Source organism: Trichosurus vulpecula, chromosome 8, assembly GCF_011100635.1.
Source record: "Trichosurus vulpecula isolate mTriVul1 chromosome 8, mTriVul1.pri, whole genome shotgun sequence".
Classification (NCBI taxonomy): domain Eukaryota; kingdom Metazoa; phylum Chordata; class Mammalia; order Diprotodontia; family Phalangeridae; genus Trichosurus; species Trichosurus vulpecula.
Window position 1 is genome coordinate 73,724,128 of NC_050580.1, and position 20,395 is coordinate 73,744,522.

The window sequence follows — 20,395 nt, forward strand, 5'->3', positions numbered from 1 at the left end:
TTGGAGGGTCTTAAATGCCGGGTCATGTAGGGATAATGATAACACTCAACTTCACGAATACTATGGCACAGAAGTTCATAGTAATAGTCAAATAGTTTAAATGTAGAGAATTAAAGTGATTGCTTGCATCTGATTTTGCTTGAAACATTCAGCTTATTTATGTGTGATTATAGGACACACCAACAATACCACTGATAGAAAAACAAAGACCCCAAACTCTCGACACTAAAAAAAAATGGAGGGCTTTGAGTTTGTAAAAAATATCTGAATTAATCCAAAGAGATTCTATTGAAGGCAGCAATCTGGGAGACACAGTCTTGTTTTGTTCTTGCTGTTCTACCAAAGAACATAGCACCACAGATTTAGAGCTGGAAGGGACCCTCGAGGAAGGGACTATCTAGTGAAACACCCTCTTTTCCCAGGGAGGAATCTGAGGCTCAGAGTGATCAAAGTCACTAGCCCAAGGTCACACAGGTAGTAAATGACAGGTGTAAGATTCAAACCCACATCCTCTGATGTGAGATCCATTGTTCTTTCTTATATATCTTATACTATACCTTAACTCTTAAATCATTCTCTCTCTGACTTAATTGCCCAACCATGGTGTTAAGGGCCAAGATGAAACTTATCAAATGTTTCTAGGCATGCAATGGAATAGAATTAGTTCCACCTGCTCCTGTTTCCACTACTCAGTTTCCTTGTCTGTCCAATGAAGTGACCAGAGTAGATGGCCTCTGTGGTCCTTTCCAGCTCCATCTCTATGATTTTGTATGACTGATCACAAAAGACTCAAGTTTCCCTTACTAGAGTAGGTTTCTTAGAAATAGAGATCATATCTTATAACTACTGCAGTTTCCTAATGAGGCATTTGTCACAATAGATGTTCGGTAAATATTTAGTAATGAATAAATAAATTCCTACCTAATGCTATACTACAATACAGTGCTTAGCACAGAGTAGCCACCTGCTAAATATTTTTGATCTAGCATTCTCACTTCCCTACAGTTCACAGAATTAATCAATCAAAAAAATCACAAGCATTTAGTAAATGCATGCGACATGCTAGGAATTATGGTAGGTGCTAGGGATAAAAAGACAAAAAAAAGGATATACCTTTGAAGAGCTTACATTCTATCTAGGAAAACAACATGTGCATGTACAAGTAAATACATGCACTGAGACTTTTGGGACACCCAGTATAGAAATCTATACAAAGTAGTTGTAGGGTAATTTTTGAGGGAAGTCACTACTAGCACTTGGGAAGATTAGGGAAATCCTCCTGGAAAATGTAGAACTTGAGCTGAACTTTGGAGGAAACTAAGGATAAAAAGTGAGGAGAGAGTACAATTAACATGGGACAACCTGAGCAAAGGTTGGGAGAGGGAAATGGAATAGAATTATGAGTATATGAGAATATGAGGCCAGTTTGGCTGGAATATAGACTATGTGAAGGGGAGTAGTGTGTAAAATGTCTGTAAAGATAGACTGGAGTGGGTTGTGAAGGCATTTCAATGCCAATATAGAGGAGGATGTATTTTATCCTAAAGATAATAGGGAGACATTAAACTTTTCGAGCAGGGGGTCTGATAGGATTATATATTTAGAGTTGGAATAGCCATTAGGTGTTATCTAATCCAACTCCTTCATTTTAACTGGTAAGAAAACTGAGAAACTGAATGACTCTTAGAAAGTCACTCCAATAGCACAGAGAGCTTAAAGACTGAATTTGAACTCGGGTTTTCCAGCTCCAAATCCGACTATTATCTACCATGCTGGAGTATGGAAGCATCATTAATTAATCGGTGAACCAAGAAGGAAAGGTCAAAACATTGGAAATGAAATGAAGACCTCCCACCTCCAGGTCTCCAGGCTTCCAGTGTTACCATTAAGAGAAGATTGGCTAACCCAGTTTATGGGAGTTGTGGGGGAGAATCAGTAAAACTCAGATCCTGCCAGTTGAGTGAAGAACAGTCAAGAAAGGCCAAGTAGGGATGTGAGAGGAGAAACAAACTAGCTCCTAATAGGGGAGCTCAGCAGGTCTTTGGCAGAACAGCCAGATGAGAAGGAACAAACTGGGTCAAAGCTTCAGTAAGGAGAAGTTGAAAGAGGAAGATCAAAGAGGCGGGTGGTTTTTTTTTTTCTTTCTCCAAGACCCCTCACATTTATGTATTCTATTTTAGGCATCTTTTATAAGGGCACTTGTTCCCTTTCCAAGCTTGGTTGAATTTGCCAGCAGCTAAAAACAATTTCAAAAGAAAATCGCACAGCAAATAAACAGGTGTCTATACCTTGTAACTAACTCCCTGGCACCAACATGGCTGGCCAACCCAGCAGAGTTTTTGAAATAAGAAATGCATCTCCACTTCCTAAGTAAAAGGCTGGAGGACTCTGCAGAATCTTATTAATAATGAAAAAGTTCTCCCATCCAAAATCTGTCTGTTTTCATGGTGTTGTCTCACTGGTTGAGGGAGGCTTTTCTCTTTATATTGATATTATCTGCAATAACCACTTACCCAAGTGAGCCAAGGGGCCCCAAGAAGTGTTCTACATTTACTTTTCCCCTTCTTAGTACAACTGCCTGCAAAGGGCTAGTTTAAATTTCAGACTTTCAGTCAATAGGATATTGTGTTGACCATGTTCAGAGGCTTCTTCTTCTTCTTCATAAGAGATAATTGGGGTTAAGGGACTCACCTAGGGTCATATAGCTATTAAGTGTCTGTGGTCAGATTTGAACCCAGGTACTCCTGACTCAAGGGCCGATGCTCTATCCACTGTACCACCTAGCTGCTCCTCAGAGGTTTCTTATTGACCTCCTCCCCTCCCCGCTTTTAGTGAGAGAATACAGAGGTCACAGGTAAATATAATGATAATAATAATAATAAGCATGCATCTATATTTAGCGTTTTAGAGAAAACTAGGTGGCACACTGTAGAGAATGCTGGACTTTAAGTCAAGAAGACATGAGTTCAAATCCTGCCTCAGATACTCACTTAGCTGCATGACTCTGGGCAGGACCTGGCTCAGTTTCTTTGTCTTTAAATTGAGGTTAATAAGAGTACTTCCCTCATAAAGTTGTTATGGGGATCAAATGAGATGACATATGTAAAGTTCTTTGCAAACTTTGAAGTTCCTTATAAATGATAGCTATTATAATTGCAGACATTATCTCATTTGATCCTCATAACTGCCCTACGAGTACGTGTTAGAACAGGGATTCTTTACCCTTTATTTTACTTTACTAAAGACAATAAACTTGTTTTTAAAATATTTTGATAACTTTTGCATTTCTGTGTAATTGCATTACTGTACATATAATTGTATTATAATTGCAATCGAACTAATTGTATTTCATTATAATTGGTTTCCTTTGTATTCCTATGCATTTTAATTTAAAAGTCACTTTTCTGAGAAAGGTCCATTGGCTTCACCAGATTGCTAAAGGGGTCCCTGATATAACAAAAATTAAGAATAATGATAGCTAGCATTTATATAAATCCTTAAGGTTGGCAAAGAACTTTACAAATATTCTTTTGTTTTATCCTTACAACAACCCTGGGTAGTCGGAGCTATTATTAGTCCCATTTTCCAGATGAAGAAACTGAGGCAAATAAGGATTAAGTGACTTATTCAGAGTCACACAATTACTAAGTATCTGAGGACAGATTTGAACTCAGGGTTTCCTGAATCCAGGCCCCATACTCCATATACTGAGCTACTTAGTTCTCTGGAGTAGAAAGTCATAGAATCTCAGTCTTGGAAAGGTCCCCTAAGGATGCCTAGTCCAAACTATTTATGAATAAGAATATCCTGTATGATATATCTAGCAAATGGTCATCCAGGTTTTGCTTGAAGATCTCCAATAAAGAAGTCTCCCGTGGCAGCCCATTCCCCTTAAGGGGAATGCTAATTGCTAAAAGGCTTCTCCTAGGGACAGCTAGATGGTACACAGTAGGTTGTGTCAACAACCCGACTGGCAGCTTCTGTGGGGGTATGATTTACCCACAGCCAACACCCAGAAAGCTGCCAACAGCACAGGTTCTTTCAATCTGCTTAATTAAGGAAAGCAAGGTGAAGGGGTTGACAAGCTTACTTTTAATTCAAATATCAGTTAGTTCAGGGGAAAAAAACCAGCACCCTGAACTTCAAAACAAAATGCAAATTACAGACATCAATAGACTTTGTCTGATTCAAGTCCCAACAGATAGTTACCACAGTTCAACAAAGTTTCAACATCCGGGTTTACAAGCTGGAGGGCTCCTTAGCTACAGCTGCCCAGAGTCTCCTCATCAACACCATCTCCAGAGCCCCACACCAATAGCTCTGTCCTCCCTTCTTATAGGGCTTTAGACATCATCAGACATCATCTGAATCACCAGAGCTCAGGCTCTGGTGATTGGTTCTTGAGTTGGCCCCTCCCCTTAGGACCCTGGGATGTTCACATCCACATGGATTACATTAACACCTAATGGGGTTTGGGCCTGGGGCTTAGCACCTAGTAAAGCTCACTGAGATAAATTGAGTCACTCAAAGAAAACAAAGACAATTCTGGTTACATAGGTGGAGCAAATGGACCTGGAGATAGGAGACCTGAGTTCAAATATGACTTCAGGCACTTACTAGCTGTGTGACCCTGAGCAAGTCACTTAACCAAATTGCTCCCTCCCCCCCCAAAAAAAAGTTCTTCCTCATATCAAACCTAAATTGATCACTTTGCAACTTGCAGTCATTATTCTTTGTACTTCCTCTCTATGATATGAACCAACAGTGTGATAAGGCAGTCCAAAGTGCTAAGATGATCTTAGGCTGTAGGTATCCTTATCAAATAGACTGAAAAACCTTAAGTGATTGCTCAGGACCGCACAACTAATAGGTGTTACAGGTGGAATTAAAACTCAGATATTCTTGCTAAGACCAGACTCACTGTAGCTATATAGATCTGAGAAAGGAAAAAGATTAGAACAAATTTTTATCAACTGTTCTTATCCAAAGTCTAGAAAAATCACTTTATTAGATTGTGACAAAGGCGATCATGTCCAACACATCAATGAAACAATAAATCCATGAGCAAGCACTTATTAGGGTTGTACTATGTTCCAGACACTGTTGGAGACACACTGTGAAAGTGAAAACTCCTGCCTTCAAGGAGCTTATACTCTAATGAGAAATGCTACAGATACATAAATAGGAATATGCAAGGTATTGTGTGTGTGTGTGTGTGTGTACACATACACACACACACACATGCACACAGATAGATAGATAGATAGATAGAAATACAAGACTTAGAATGGAAGGCACTAGCAACTAGAAGGGACAGAGAAAGGTCTCCTGCAGAAGGTAGCACTTGAGATAAGTCTTGAAGGAAGCCAGGAATTCTAGAGGATAGAAAAGATAGAGGGCATTCCAGACATGGAGTACAACCTGTGCAAAAGCACGGAGAAGGGAGGTAGAGCATTGTGCGAGAAACAGCAAAAAGGCTAATATGAATGGACCGCAGAGTATATGGAGAGCAATAATACATAAGAATACTGGAAAGATAGGAAGGGGTAGTTCTGTGAAATTTATCAAGTTCTCTTCTCTCCTTTGAGTTCTTTAGAAAGTCTCCATTTAGTTCCACTTTTACTTAAATTCAATTTTTAGTTTTTAAAATTAAATTTTAAAAATTTTAAGTTAAAACATTTTAAATTTAATCTTAAAAGCATTTAATCACATATCCTATACTATGTGTTAGGAGAATACAGATACAAAAAATGAAGAGTCGTTTTCTTCAAAGGAATTCCATTCTATCATATTGAACATGTGGCCATTCTGAGGCAGGCAAAGAATGAACCCCAGAGCCTACTTTATTGTCCTTAAATATTGGACAGGAGAGTCTTAGCCCAAATTCAGTGACTAAATAGCAATCTCCTGGCCATCCTACCAAGAACATCTAGAAACCTAAGTCTGGAAAGAGAGAAGAGATGGCTTCTATGGCAGTGCTGGAGAGGCCAACCTAGTCAATGGCACAGGCTTCCAGTTGTGTGGAAGAAGTGTCTTCTAGAGTTGTTAGTCACTAAGGAGGGTAAAGCGCTAGAAATCTCACCCTCCCAATATTTTTTCCCAGTCGGTCTATCTAGGCCAACTGCAGGCAATTCTATTATATTGTCCAGGGTACTTTGAAAATGTGCTGATGCGTAGCCCATCAACATCAGCCGAGGAGCTAACATGGCAGAAGGGATTATTCAAGGGGAGCCCTTGGAGTGACTCCTTGAGATGTCAGTCCAGACTGTAGCGTAAGCATTCCTAGGGATCTGGACCACATTCATTTGTTATTCTCAGCCCAACACTGCACCCTAACTCAGAACTCCTGGCTGTCACCATAATCCACAGGAATCATAGACCTGCAGCTGGAAGGGGCTTTAAAGGCTATCTGGTCCAACTCCCTAAATTTACTATTGAGGAAAATGAGGCTCAGAGAGAAAGATTAAGTGATTTGACCAAGGTCACTCTGGTAGTAAGCACTGAAAGCATTTATTAAGTACCTACCACGTGTCAGCCATTGCAGTAAGCACTGGGGATACAAGGACAAACATTAAACAGATCTTGCCTTCAAGGAACTTCTACTCTGCTGGAGGAAATGTAATGCATACAGCTAATTCAAAATATATATAAAAACCAAATAGTACAGAATCTGGGTTCCAAATGAGCCTCTTGGAAAAGGCCTTGATCAAAACGGGCCATTTGCCAGTCCAAATATGCACATTCAAAGATCTCTCTTTGAAAGCTACACAGAAGCCAAGCCAAGTTTCATTTTCTCTACCACTTGGCTAGTGGTAGAGGGTATGCCATGTACACCACAGCAGGGGTGAGGCTTGATGCACCTGGAGTCTCCATTGCTTGGTTTAACTTTGAAAGTTAGCCTTGGAGTCATCCATGAATTTCTAGGAATTCTATCTTGTTAATTCACATGGGCCACACCGGGGAGATATTAAAACAAATCCTTCACTTTTAATGCAAAGTTCCCACTCTTTCTCCTACCTGACCCCTGATATTATCAGTCATAGCTCCAAAGAGAAGAGATGAGAGGCCACAGCAGGTATCTCAGTTCTAATGTTGTGGCAGGTGCCTTGGGATTAATAAGGCTTTGGGTGAGCTTTACAAACAACTGCAAAGCAAGCAGTTTACTTTAGGTGGCAGGAGCTGTCAAGGATAAGACTCGAATTGACTAGGGAGACGAGACCCGATGTGACAAGGAAGAATGGAGGCCAGTGCTAAGCAAGGGAAAGGGCAGTTTAAAATTAGGAAGAGAAGGTCCGAGAGTCAGGCTGGAAAATTTACAGGGTTTGCAAACCAACGAGGACACGGCAGAATGAAACCCATGAGGCAGCCAGGCAGGGTGTTTTAGGACAACTGTAATGTGATCGTTTTTACTTGGGCCCTAAGCAGCAAGCATGACTTCACATAAAGAGGGAAATGGGAATAAGAAAAAAACAAATGAAGGTTTTACTTGTGTTTATGCTCCCAGTTAGAATATGAGCATAAAGAGCACTAAACTTGGAGTCAAAGGGCTTAAGTTCAAATCCCAGTTCTGTTATTTGCTACCTACAAGACTCATATCTCTGGGCCTTAGTTTCCCCATCTGTAAGATAAGCAGACTGAACTCAGTGATAGCCATGGTCCCTTCTTTTTATTTAACCAACCTGTGATCCTTTGATCTTACTTGACTTTTCCGGCTTCCTCGCCCTGTTCTCTCAAATAGGGGCAACTCCTACGTTGATGGGTTGCCCCAAACATAAAAGAGTAAAAAGTCCCTTACGCTTTTCAAAAGAGAGAAGGAAATAAGCAGGGATCCTTCAGTGAGTAGTAGTGGCCCTCTGGAAATGCTCCGAAAGGGCTCTGAAGCTGAAGAAGAACCTTGAAAATCCAGCTGGGGCTGGGAGAGGTCTGAGGCTATAAGTTACCTTCACTTCTCAGCCTTCATTTCCTTATATATCAAATGGATATAACAACAATGCCTCTAATGCCTATTTCTTTGGGTTGTTGTGAGGATTAAACAAGATAATGCACATAAAATATTTTGTGAAATTCTGATCACTGGACAGGGTGTCCCACATGTCTTAGTGCAATTTTAAGCAATTAAAGCTTGATACTTCAATAATATGTATCAAGTACTTAAGCATTTTAATAAATACTGTTATTAAATTAAAGCAATACTTTAATTAATACAATTTAAGTACTAATAGTATTAAAATCATTGAAGCTTAAAGCTTTAATAGTATTGCTATAAAGTATTGAAGCTATTGGAGCTTAAAACTTTAACAGTATTACTTTTTAAGGAGTAAGTACTTAAATAAGTACTATTGTAACTTAAAGTAATTAGTAATATTTAAGTACTAATAGTGTTAGTACTTAAGCTATTGGAGCTTAAAATTGCAAAGTCCTTTTTTAGCCACTATTAGCCATTATTCATTAGTCATTATCATCATCATCTTCTTCTTCTTCTTCTCAAATTTTAGGGAAGAAATTTCATTCAGTAAAGAATTTAATACTTAGAAATGCACAACAGTGCTGGCAATCAAATTGTATCAAAACTTGTATTCACTCTTTCTGGCTGAGAGGTCTTTACTAATTAATTCTTAAAGAATCACACACTCTAAAGCTCACATAATGTAGCTGGATCAATACATTTTTCAGCCTAAAGAAGCAGTGACTGATGAGAGCTCTATGGTGTTTCTGTAGCAGCCATTCCAAATGGGGACTCTGTTCAACACGGAATGAGCTCTAAGCCTGGTCACCATAACACTGGCTGAATGATCCAAAAAGGGAAGGGCTAATCCAGATGGGATTGTTGGTTGAATGTTCAGACAATTGCAGGTTTTCTTTCTGAAGGGATTAGGTGGCACCATTTATACTAGAGAACATGCAGAACTTGACAGCCTTCATTTATGGTGATCATGGGCTTATAGATTCAGAATTGGAAAAGATTTAAGACTATCTAGAGCAGGGGTGGGGAAACTACAGCCTCGGGGCCACATGTGGCCCTCTAGGTCCTCAAGTGCAGGCCCCATGACTGAATCCAAACTTCACAGAACAAATCCCCTTAATAAAAGGATTTGTTCTGTAAAATCAGTCAATAAGGCAGCACCCAAGGCCTTGAGGTCACAGGTTCCCCACCCCTGACTAGCCCAAACTCCTCATTTTACAGATAAAAAATGAAGCCTAGAGAAGGTGATTGATTTGCCAAAGGTTGCAAATAGATGGAAAAGGTAGAAAATAGGTGGCTTGGGATGTGAACCAGTATCCTCTGACTCAAAACCAAGTGCTCCGTCTACTACAGGACATTGCCTCCCGTAAATTAAGGATGACTTGATTATGCCTGTGGTCATTTCCATGTAGATTTGTGTAAAGGGTCATGGCTTAACAATGCAAGCAGTATTAACAAAGAAGGTCCCAAGCCACTTTAACAGGGGTAAGCACGCAACAACTCCAGTTTGGAAGGACCTCACTTGTTAAGGATGGATAACCTTTCTGTCTGAAAGCTGAAGCTTCACCACATGTATGTTGAGCTAAGTGCCATGGGGCTGGAGCCCTCACCAAGGTGCAAGCAGGTTCTGAGCACCAGGCAGAAAGCCAAAAGGCAACAAAGAAAGCATATGATCTTAGTCCTTGTAGAGTTTGCCATCTTTTCCCTGCTTCTCTCACAAAGATCCAAATCTGAACAAAGCAGAGGACTCCTTGAACCCATCAGACCAGAGGGAAGGCCAATCAGCGCTGAGTCTGATCATGACTGTCTCTCAAATTGTCTAGCATCAAATCCCGTAGCACAGGGAACAGTCCCAGACTCTGGGGAAGGAGGGGAGGTGACGAGGAGGAAGAAGAGGAGTCAGGGGATAGCAGCCCAAGGTCAGGTGAGAAAGTGAGGTCAGGAAGCATCCTAAGACCGAGCCCCATCACCCCACTCTAGTTACAGCTCTAACTTCCACAGTTTACCTAATTTAAACCCTATATGTCAATGGGTTCCAGTGCATTTCCAAAGAGAAGGTTCTTCTCCTTATGGAAATCATACTAGTATCCTTCTTGAATGAGGATGGGTGGGAAGGGAAAGGGAGAGAGAAGGAGTTTTGAGGAATAGCTAATTAATGATTGTAAAGCACAGTGGGAAGAGAAAGTGTTACATAAATGCTAAGTAGAACGGTTATTGTTATTCATGCAATATTTATACCCTTCTTTAGCCTCTGGGAGGTTTTGCATGGAAGTCTTTGGAGACTTTGGAGGGCAATTATGTGACCCCTGAAAGGTTGGAGGATAGGATCCTGGCTGCCTGGGCAACTAGAGGTGGGAATCAAAGCTATTTCCCCGTAGATAGAGGGAAAAGTAAACATTCAATCTCAACTTTCTCCCTTCTTTGAGAAGTGGAGGAGGGGAAAGTTCTGCAAAGTCTTAGAGGAATACACTAAACAACCTTCTGGGGCTTTATAAAAGCTAGATAAGCTCCAGGGGATTAGGATGATGGAAAGTTTTAAGAAAATAGTGAAACCATCCTATAACAAATCCTTTGAAATGCAATTGTCTTAAGAACATAGATTCTAAGCAAGAGGTCTTTGGAGGTCATTAGCTCCCATCTTACAGATGAGGTAGCTAGGGCCCGACGAGGTTAACTTATCGTAGAGCCAGGATTTGGAATCTGGGCCCTAAATTCCAGATCCGGAGCTCTGACCATGCTACCTCACTGAGGGCATTTTTAAAATTCTGTTCAACTCTAATTATCTCACCTCAAGCACTGAAATACTCGAACCATTCCGCCCCCTGTGAGGTTTCTCAGAAGCAGCTTAGACATCCACAGGTTTTTGTATAATTCCTCATCACTGAAGCGATTAATCGCCCCTCCAATTTCGTTTGTTCCCTCTTATAGCTTGTTGGGCAGACAAGTACAGTATAGCAAAAAGACGAAAATGGGACCCAAAGGACAAAAGCTGGTTAGAAAACATATGTTTGTCTATACAAACAAGTGTGGAGAACCTGCGGCCTCGAGGCACACGTGGCCTTGAAGACCACATTTGAGGACCTAGAAGGCCACACGTGCCTCGAGGCTGCAGGTTCCCCACCGATCAATAAAGATGTTGGTGTGAGACCATCAGAAAGAAACCTTTTTGCCAACAGAGATTGTTTCATTCTTTTTACTTGTACCCACAGCCAGGGCAGCTGAGTAGCGTAGAGGATAGAGCTCTAAGCCTGGAGTCAGGAAGCCCCGACTTCAAATCTAGCCACAGATACTTACTGGGCAGATGAACCTGGGCAAGTCACTTAACCGCTGCCTGCCTTAGTCTCTTCAATTGCAAAACGAGGATAAGAATAGCACCTATTTCCCAAGGTGGTTATGAGAATCAAGTGAAATAATATCTGTACAGCGTTTAGCACAGTGCCTGGCACATAATAGGTGTTTAATAAATGCTGGTTCACTTCCCATTCCCAGTGCCTTGCATGTAATAGGATCTTAATAAATATTTTTTGATTGATAAGTCAATGAGGAAAAAGACTAAGAGATTCAAGTGTCTCCTATGGCCCCTAGGCTAACCTAAGTGGGTGACCTATGGTATTTATTTCAAAAAAAAAAATCTGTCTAGTGCAGTTTCTTCCTATGAAGGTTTGACCCTATGATGAGAGGTGTAGACTAAATACTGGAAACTATCAAAGAAATTCATCTAATCAGACTCTTTGTCTGTCTCTCTCTCTCTCTCTCTCTCTGCCTCTGTCTCTCTCTGCCTCTGTGTCTCTCTGTCTGTCTCTCTGTGTCTCCCTATGTCTCTCTTTGTCTCTGTCTCTCAGTCTCTGTCTCCCTGTCTCTCTCCCTGTCTTTCTCTCTGTCTCTCTGTCTCTCTGTCTCTCTCTCTCTCTCTCTTTCTCTCTCTCCTGTCAATGGCTTTTTAAGTATCTGGGCTTCCCCCAATTGTTCATATGTTTTATTTAGACATACTAGAAAGAGGAAATTGGGCTTGTCTTTTCTGGGAACCATTAGCAGGCTATTTGAATGGACCAAAATTTAATAAAAGTTATATAGCACTTGTGCTGAGTGTGGGTTCTGGGAGCCTGGGTGAGAAAGGAGATGATCTTAGTGGCTTTAATAAACAAAGCTGGTGTGATTGACTTTGGGAATTATTGAAGAAAAATCTGCTGGAATGTGTTCAGGTCCAAGAGGCTTCCTGATTGGGGGTCCACATGATACAGTTATCCTGGTTTCTTTAACATGATAGAATTTACTTCTTACAGAAACAACAGTTACAAAGTGTGGTGACTAGGAGTAGGATTATGTCACCGGGTCCAACCCTCTCATTTTGCCGATGAAGAAACTTTAGCTCAGAGGTGATAGTACTGGCTACTCCAGCATGCTTTATTCCATGCCAAATATCTCCTCCCACTGGTAAGGAAATGTATTTCCTTATGGAAACAATACTAGTATCCTTGAATGATGATGGGTGTGAAGGGAAAGGGAGAGAGAAGGATTTTTGCAGGAAAACTAATTAATGATTGTAAAGTACCATGGAAGGAGAAAATGCTACATAAACGCTCAGTAAAATGGTTGTTGTTATTCATGCAATATTCATACCCTTCTTTAGCCTCTGGGAGGTTAATCAAGATTGAAATACTTCCATACAATATATGCATGCATTTATGTATATACAGACATATATGTATAAGTGTACATATGTGTATATTATGTATTGTGTATACATGTGTATATGTACATGTATATGTATTGTGTATATACATGCAAATATATATATATATATATATATATATATATATATATATATATATATATATATATATATATATATATATATATATATATATATATATATATATATATATATATATATCTTTCAAAGAATGTGGTATTCCTCAGGAGTTAAATAGGCAAAGCTTTTAGGTTAGAAAAGCTTTGTCTCATCATTTGCCTCAGCTTTCTGGATCAGATATGATATCAGGTTTGATAGAGACCATAAACTAAGCACCGAAAATGTCAGGTGAAATATTGCAAATATCAGGTGTGGTAGAGCTCCTCAAAGGTACTCATTGGTCCCTATCACCAGTCATATTTAGAAATTTTGTGCCCAGGGCAAAGGGTATAAAGTACACCCTGAGTTGAAAGGAAAAGAGGGAACAGGGGAGACGCTCACCCCAGGTGGTCACCTGGTAGTTTCTCATTTTACCTAACTATTCGTGATAACTAGGTGTAAAACTCTATATCAATTTTACACTGTCTTGAAAAAAATCTGCACTAAGACTTTTGGAACAATCTCTATTTATTCTAGACATTGTTTTTTCTAAATATTTGTTGTCTTCCCCATTAGAATGTAAGGTCATTGTGAGTAGGGACTATTTCCTTCTTTGTGTTTGTAGCCCCAACACTTACCACTCTGTCTGGAACATAGTAAGAGCTTAACAAATGTGTTGATTGTTTTTATAATGTTGAAGGACCACAAATGCTGCCAGTGCCCTTTAAATCTGGCACAGAGCTAAGCTGACCCCACCTTCATTGCAGTTTGGCAAATCAGCCCCTCCCCCCAACACTGGACTCCAGCAGAGTTTCCTCCTCGTGAAAACAAGCTGGGTACTCAGTGCTACAGAGCCTGAAATCTATGATCTACCTGCCCATCTTGTGTTCAGTAATTAGTGACTTCAGAGAGGAGGCATTGTGGCTGAGATCACAGGCATTCAGGGGCTTCCTTCCTGGCCTAGAGCAAAGAACTGAATTCAGCTTTCAGACTCCCCAGTAACTGGGACAACTTAAGCCGTATTGTCCCAGGATTGAGTACGGCTTTTGTTCATTTCTTTGGGTTCTTATTTTTGTTGTTGTAGTGGTTTTTTCCTAAAAATGTTTAGAACCTTCAGATGCGGAGTTGAGAGAGAAAATCAGGAAGGGGTGAGAAGGGTAAGAAGAACATTTGCCAAGACAAGAGGAAACTTGGGGACAGTAAGGCCTCCTCTGTTCATAAGATGACAAAAGGCTTAAATAAGCATTTCTTCTGTGCCTGAATAAGAGGAAGAAACTGTCAGAAAAGGGTTTTATTTAAAGATCTTCAGGACTAAAAGTCTGAGAATTAAAGCAATGACTTTGGCTTCTAACATAAAAACGAATTTAATTCTCCTTTCCCCTGCTCCTGCCATCTTTTCATTATAAATTAAAAAAAAAAAAAAAACTTCCTAACAGATCTTTTCCAATCTTTAATTATTCTGGCTCTGCACATGAGGAATGTTTTAAGCACTGGAACATAATAAAAGTGATATTATATTACATTTATTACCATGATTACAATAATACATTGATTTTGGGATGTGCTTTCCATAAGAATTAAAACGGAGACAGATTGGTTTTGTGGTTGGAGTTAAGTTTTACAAGAATACTTTGTGTAGGTCACTGTAGTGTCTTTAGATTGTACCATTAGCTTTTTCTTTTAAGTAGGAGCCTTAAGAGAATGCTCAAGATTGGAACAAATGTTTTTGATAAAAAAAAAATGTAATCACTACTGAATGGTTGCTGTTGTTGAGTTGTTTCAGTCATGTCCGGCTCTCTGTGACCCCATTTGGGGTTTTCTTGGCAAAGATCCTTCTCCAGCTCATTTTACAGATGAGGAAACTGAGGCAAACAGGGTTGAGTGACTTGCCCAGGGTGACACAGCTAATAAGAGTCTGAGGCTGAATTTGAACTCAGGAAGATCGGTCTTTCTGGTTCCCAGTGGTTCCCAGCCCACTTCTTCACCTAGCTGCCCCTGTTATTACTTAACGATCATTAATAATCACTTTTTTTGATCCCTGTTGAAAATATCAGAAGTTTATTTCAATACAAAGATCTTGAAATGTTTCTCCTAACGATAACTGTCAGGCATCACCGCCTTGTAATCATCTCTAGCACTTACAAAGCACTTCAAGGTTTGCAAAATGCTTTACAAATACTCATCTCATTTTAATCTCACAGCAACCCTGGAAGGCAAGGGCCATTATTATCCCCATTTTATAGGTAAGGAGACTGAGGCAGGTAGAGGTCAAATGACCTGCCCAGGGACACACAGCTAGTAAGTATCTGTGGTTGGATTTGAAATCGGATCTTTCTGATCTAGGTCCACTGTTTTATGCACTCTCCAACCTTGCCGCATGTAGGCATGCCTAACCATTCTAAAGACAGAAAAACTGAGTCAGGGAGTGGAAACTTATCCTGACACCAAGCAAATCAACAGGTAACCCTCACTATCAGGCAAAAGCCCCCAAACATCCAATTGAAGAACCCTAAAGGCCAGCCCTTGTCTTCTGCCTAACGGTCAGGGCCAAACCGATTTCCTTAATTATCTCTTGACTCCTCTATTACCTTATGCCTTCATAGGAAGTGCCTTCACACCTCTCCAAGCCTCAGTCTCCTTATTTATAAAGTGGGAGTAGTAACAGCACATGAATCCCCAGCTGAAGATCAAGTAAGATCACATATGTGAATGCTTTGCAAACCTTAACGTGCTATATAGCCGTTTGTTGCCCCTGCTGTTATGGTTTCTGATGTTACTATTTCTTGAACGTAGGACACTGTCTGTACCAACTACCTAAACTTGCTAACCTCTATCCTTACACTCCTCCTCCAGGCCTTTCAAGGCTATTTCATCATATTTAGACCTGTTTAAAAATGAAATTTTATTTTGTTTCCCTAAAATTAAAAAGAGTCACAGACTAATTATATTAAAAGAATACCCTCACTAAAAGGAAAAAAAAATCTCTGAATTTGATATATTGTGGAAGAAGGTGTGGGTTATAAGTTTTGTTTTTAACTGCATTCAGTCTTTTTTGTTGTCGTTTCTTTGTTTTTGTTTAAACTGGTTCATACATACGGAATTGGGATAAGTCCTATGATTTTTATTGATATAGCGAACTCCAGGGGGCAGGTAGGTGGCACAGTGATTAAACTACAGGGTCTGGAGCCAGGAAGACTTGAGTTCAAATCCAGCTTCAGACGCTTACTAGCTGTGTGACCCTGGGCAAGTCACTTAACCCTGTTTGCCTCAGTTTTCTCATCTCTAAAATGAGTGGAGAAGGAAATGATAAACCAGTCTAGCATCTTTGCCAAGAAAACCCAAAATGAGATTACAAAGAGTCAAAAATAACTGAATAAATTGTCTGTGTGACCTTAGGTCAGCTGCTTAATTTTGCTGGACTCTCTCATCTGTATGATAAGGAGATGAGACCAGATAGCCAATGAGGACGCCTCCAGCTTTAAATCCTCAGTCTTATGCTCACAGTCGACAAGTTATGAAAGAACAGCTGAGTGGAAAAATCGTAAAAGGACTGGACTACATAGTGGAACATCAAGGTTCGAATCTCAACTCCATCACTAACAACTTGTGAGATTCTTAACATAAAAGTTGATGGACTTCGATCAGATTCTCTCCTAAGCAGAACTACAACCAGTACTTTTGGAACAAACAGCATCACCAACTGGGGTAAGCTTGTGCCCCAGAAATCATCTCTATCATTTATGATGTGAAAATGATATCAAAAGTAATTGAGAAAAATTCAGTTGAAGGGGGGATGGGTAAGAATGGTTATTATGGTGGTTTAGTCAATAGATTCTCAGAATCAGAAGGCATCTCAGAGGTCATTTAGTCCAGCCCATGGGATTTCAGTTCCTGTTTGCTTTCTACACCAGCAGATCTGTTTCAGAAAGTCTCCCTCCCACACAGTGTCCAGGAGGGAAAGTAGTAATGAGATTATTACTTAGACTGTATAGACAGTTTTCATGTTTACAAAGGAGTTGCAAGAGAGGGGATAGGTTGTTTTGTTTTGTTTTGTCTTCTGGAAAGAAAAGAGGGAAAGAAAAGCCTTAGGGAGGGGATAGTAAGGGGCAGATCACTTAAGAATTTCTTTAGGGAACAGAGGAGGGGAACAAACAGGCTGCTATCTGCTCTCCCCATACCTGACAGGAACCCACATCTTCTCTTCTCTGGTCCCGAAGCCTAGAAAAGTAATGTGACTTATCTAAGATCACACAGCTAGGAACAGGTGGTGTGAGGATTTGAACCAGGCAGGCACTAACAGGATCTTAGACCAAAGCTGTAACTAAGATAGGGTGATCAGAGCTTGGTCCTAGAATGCTGGCATTGGGTAAGAAGATATTTCCTTCCCCTGCTTTCTTACCCTGTAATGAGATAGCACCCTTCTTCCACAGTGCTTTAGTGTGTTGATGCATGTCTGTAGTCCCCAGTATTTGGAAAACTGCAACTGGAGGACCTCTCTAGTTCAATAAATCTGAGTTTCAATGGGCTACACCAATCAGATGTCTACACTAAGTCCAAAACCAATATGATGAGCCCTTGGGAGTGGAACACCACCATACTGCCTAAGGAGGAGTGAACTTATCCAGGTTGAAAGAAGAGAAGGCTAAAAGCTTCAATGCTAATCAGTATTGCAATTAGCCCTGTGATTGGTCACTACACTTTGTGAGCAGGAGACCTAGGAAAGGAAGAAACAAACAAACAAACAGAAAGAAACAAACAAACAAACAGAAAGAGAAAGAAACGAAGATGTAAAGGAAGGAAGGAAGGAAGGAAGGAAGGAAGGAAGGAAGGAAGGAAGGAAGGAAGAAATGAAAAAGAAGGAGTTTCTATTTTGTAGGAGTGCATGGGTTAAATTTTTGTACCCTCCATATATTCCAGTCACCCTTCCCTGTTAAAGCTCTTGCACTGGGTCCTTTTCAGAACTAATCTATAAATCTATTTTTTAAGCCATTCCATTTCAATGAGGCTAGCTTTCACATTGCTTAGTAAGTACTCCTCAGAAAGGAGAAATAGTTTGTGAAAAAAAGCCCCCTAGTCAACTAAAGGCATTGCACAGCTCCCCAAAGCTCACAAATGTGAAAACAAAACATTAAAAACCCTAGGTTCTGTATTTGGCAGCTCAAGCTTAAATTTGAAGAAGAAAAACCAGGATGTTATGAGTATGTATGTCAATCACGAGCTCTAGGACTCATAAATGAGGATAGGCATCCAACCTTCCCGTCACACCTATGAAGAGTCACACACCCCCATGCTCACCTGCCTCCTCTTCAGCAAGTCATAGCTCAGTCAAGATACACCAAGAGCATTTCTCTGTAAACAGGAGGAAATAGGACTAACGGAGAATTCAAAGAGAAACAGCAAGAACCAAACTGACTTCTTGAAAACTTCACCTTCTACAGAAGGGGCAAGCAATGCTGCTGCTGCTGCTGATACTTACTTAAGAAAAGAAGAAGAAACTTCAGGATCCCAGAACCCAAAGCCATCCTGGCTGCCCAGCTGCGCTGGATGGCTCCCCCACAGCAGCTTAGCTAATGCATGATTGCATGAACTGTCATAGAAAAGAGCTGGGGCCAAACCACACCACGTGACTGGGGACGGAAACAAACAGCAGCCACATCCTGGGAGGGAGATGCTTGGCCTCTTTAGACTCCCCTCTTTCTAATTTGTAGCCCTTTCCAAAGGAGGGATTATAAATATCACAACCTTGCTTTCCTAGAATCTGGGATGATAGACACTGAATTTTAAAGTGACTTCCAGCTTTGACATTAGTAGATAAACCATAGAGCCAATTAGGTGACATAAGAAATAGACCACTGGACTTGGAGTCAAGAATACTTGCGTTTGAATTATGCCCCCATTCCCAGACATTTGCTAGCTGCACAAGTCACTTAATTTCTCTCAGACTCAGTTTCCTTATCTGTAAAATGGGGACAATTAATAACACCTGCCTTTCGGGGTTGTTGTAAGGATCAAATAAGATATCATAAGTTCTTTGTAAACTTTCAAGTGCTATATAAAAGCTAGCTATGCTTATTACATACTATATCAAACATTCAGACAACGATGAAGAATGTAAATACAATCAATATATAGAAAATAGGTGTAGTAGCAACTACTCCAACCAAGTCTGTGGGAGGAGTTATTGTTAAGATAAATGAGATAATAATAGCTTATGTTTATTTAAATATTTTCCTCTCTGAAGCTTAGACAAGGTGAACGACTTGTTTGTGGGTCACATAGGCAATAGGTAACAGAGATAGGATTTGAATCTAGATCTCCTGATTCCAAGTCCATTATGGGCTCCACTATAATTCACTGCTTCATTATATAACACGGATATTTTTAAATTACATTATAATCTTAGAAGGAATGACATTCTATACATGTAAAGAATTGTATGACTCAGTTCTAGCGTCCATTTTCTCCACAGAGCTCGTGTCCCATCCAGTTATCCATCCATCCCTAAAGTATCCATCTATATCAATGCCTCCAGCACCGACGTAGAGCCCAAATGCCATTATCACAGTATCACACAGGAAAAGGGGTTTCTTTCTTCAACAGATTTCTTTCAACAGTTTTAAGAAGTTCTGAAACTGGGGCATGGGAAGGAAACGCACTTGTCACTTTTCATCTAGCAGGGTGGACTTTGCCAAATAACTTTTCTGAGTACAAGATTTCCATAAAAGGAGATCTAAAGTCTTTTTCAGCAATCCTATTCCATGCTTTATAATTCTATGGTTCTTCTAAACCCAGATAGTCAGAGTGGGGAAACCATTGGTCAAGATGGGATCCCTGTATCCTATGCTCCTAGTTTCTCTTACAACACGTTTTCTCTTTGCCATTTCGTCCTCTAGCTCTTTTTACAGATAAGGAAGTGACTTGCCCAGAATCACACAGTTAAGTGACTTGCACAGAGTCACACAGCTAGTGAGTGTCTGAGGCTAGATTTGAACTCAGAAAGATGAGTCTTCCTAATTCCAAGCCCAATGCTCTATCCACTGCACCATCTAGCTTCCCAATAGAGAAGCCTGGAGACCAAAATTAAACTTTTTTTAAAAAATTCACTTTATATTTCTTGATCCTCACAACAACCTTCATGTTTTATTATTGGCATTTTACAGATGAAGAAACTAAGGCTCGGAATGTTTCAATAACTTGCCATTGTCACACAGCTAGTATCAGAGGCTGAATGAGAAGCCTTTCTGACTTCCGGGCCACTATTCTATCCACTATATACCCTGTTCCTTCCTAGTCTGCTCTATCCATTCTCTATCCTTTGTTGTTGTTCAGTCATTTCAGTTGTATCTGACTCTTGGTGACCCTGTTTTCTTGACAAAGATCCTGGAGCGGTTTGTCATTTCCTTCTCCAGCTCATTTGACAGATGAGGAAACTGAGGCAAACAGGGTTAAGTGACTTGCCCAGGATCACACAACTATTGTGTTTGAGGACAGATTTGAACTCAGGTCTTCCTGATTCCACACCTAGAACTCTATCCACTGTGCCACCTACTAATTAGTGAACTGTCTTAGCAAATCTCTCTAGTGATACCATCTAGAATAGTCCAAGTCTACATAGTCATAAATTTTTAAGCTATATAAAC

At 40.2% G+C, this 20,395-nt stretch overlaps 1 protein-coding gene across 4 annotated transcripts in view; it reads right to left on the reverse strand.

Annotated features, from left to right (window-relative positions):
• The window catches only part of TMEM273 (transmembrane protein 273), a 187,737-nt gene that overhangs the window by 33,411 nt on the left and 133,931 nt on the right, over positions 1 to 20,395 (reverse strand). Inside the window, exon 1 of one of the 4 annotated variants that reach the window (XM_036735409.1) lies at positions 18,232 to 18,300. The exons of the other annotated variants lie outside the window; for them this stretch is intronic. Within the exon in view, the coding sequence (XP_036591304.1) occupies positions 18,232 to 18,277 (46 nt within the window). The 5' untranslated portion in view covers positions 18,278 to 18,300. Of the gene's footprint in view, positions 1 to 18,231; positions 18,301 to 20,395 lie in introns of those variants that run through there. 4 annotated transcript variants of the gene reach the window in all.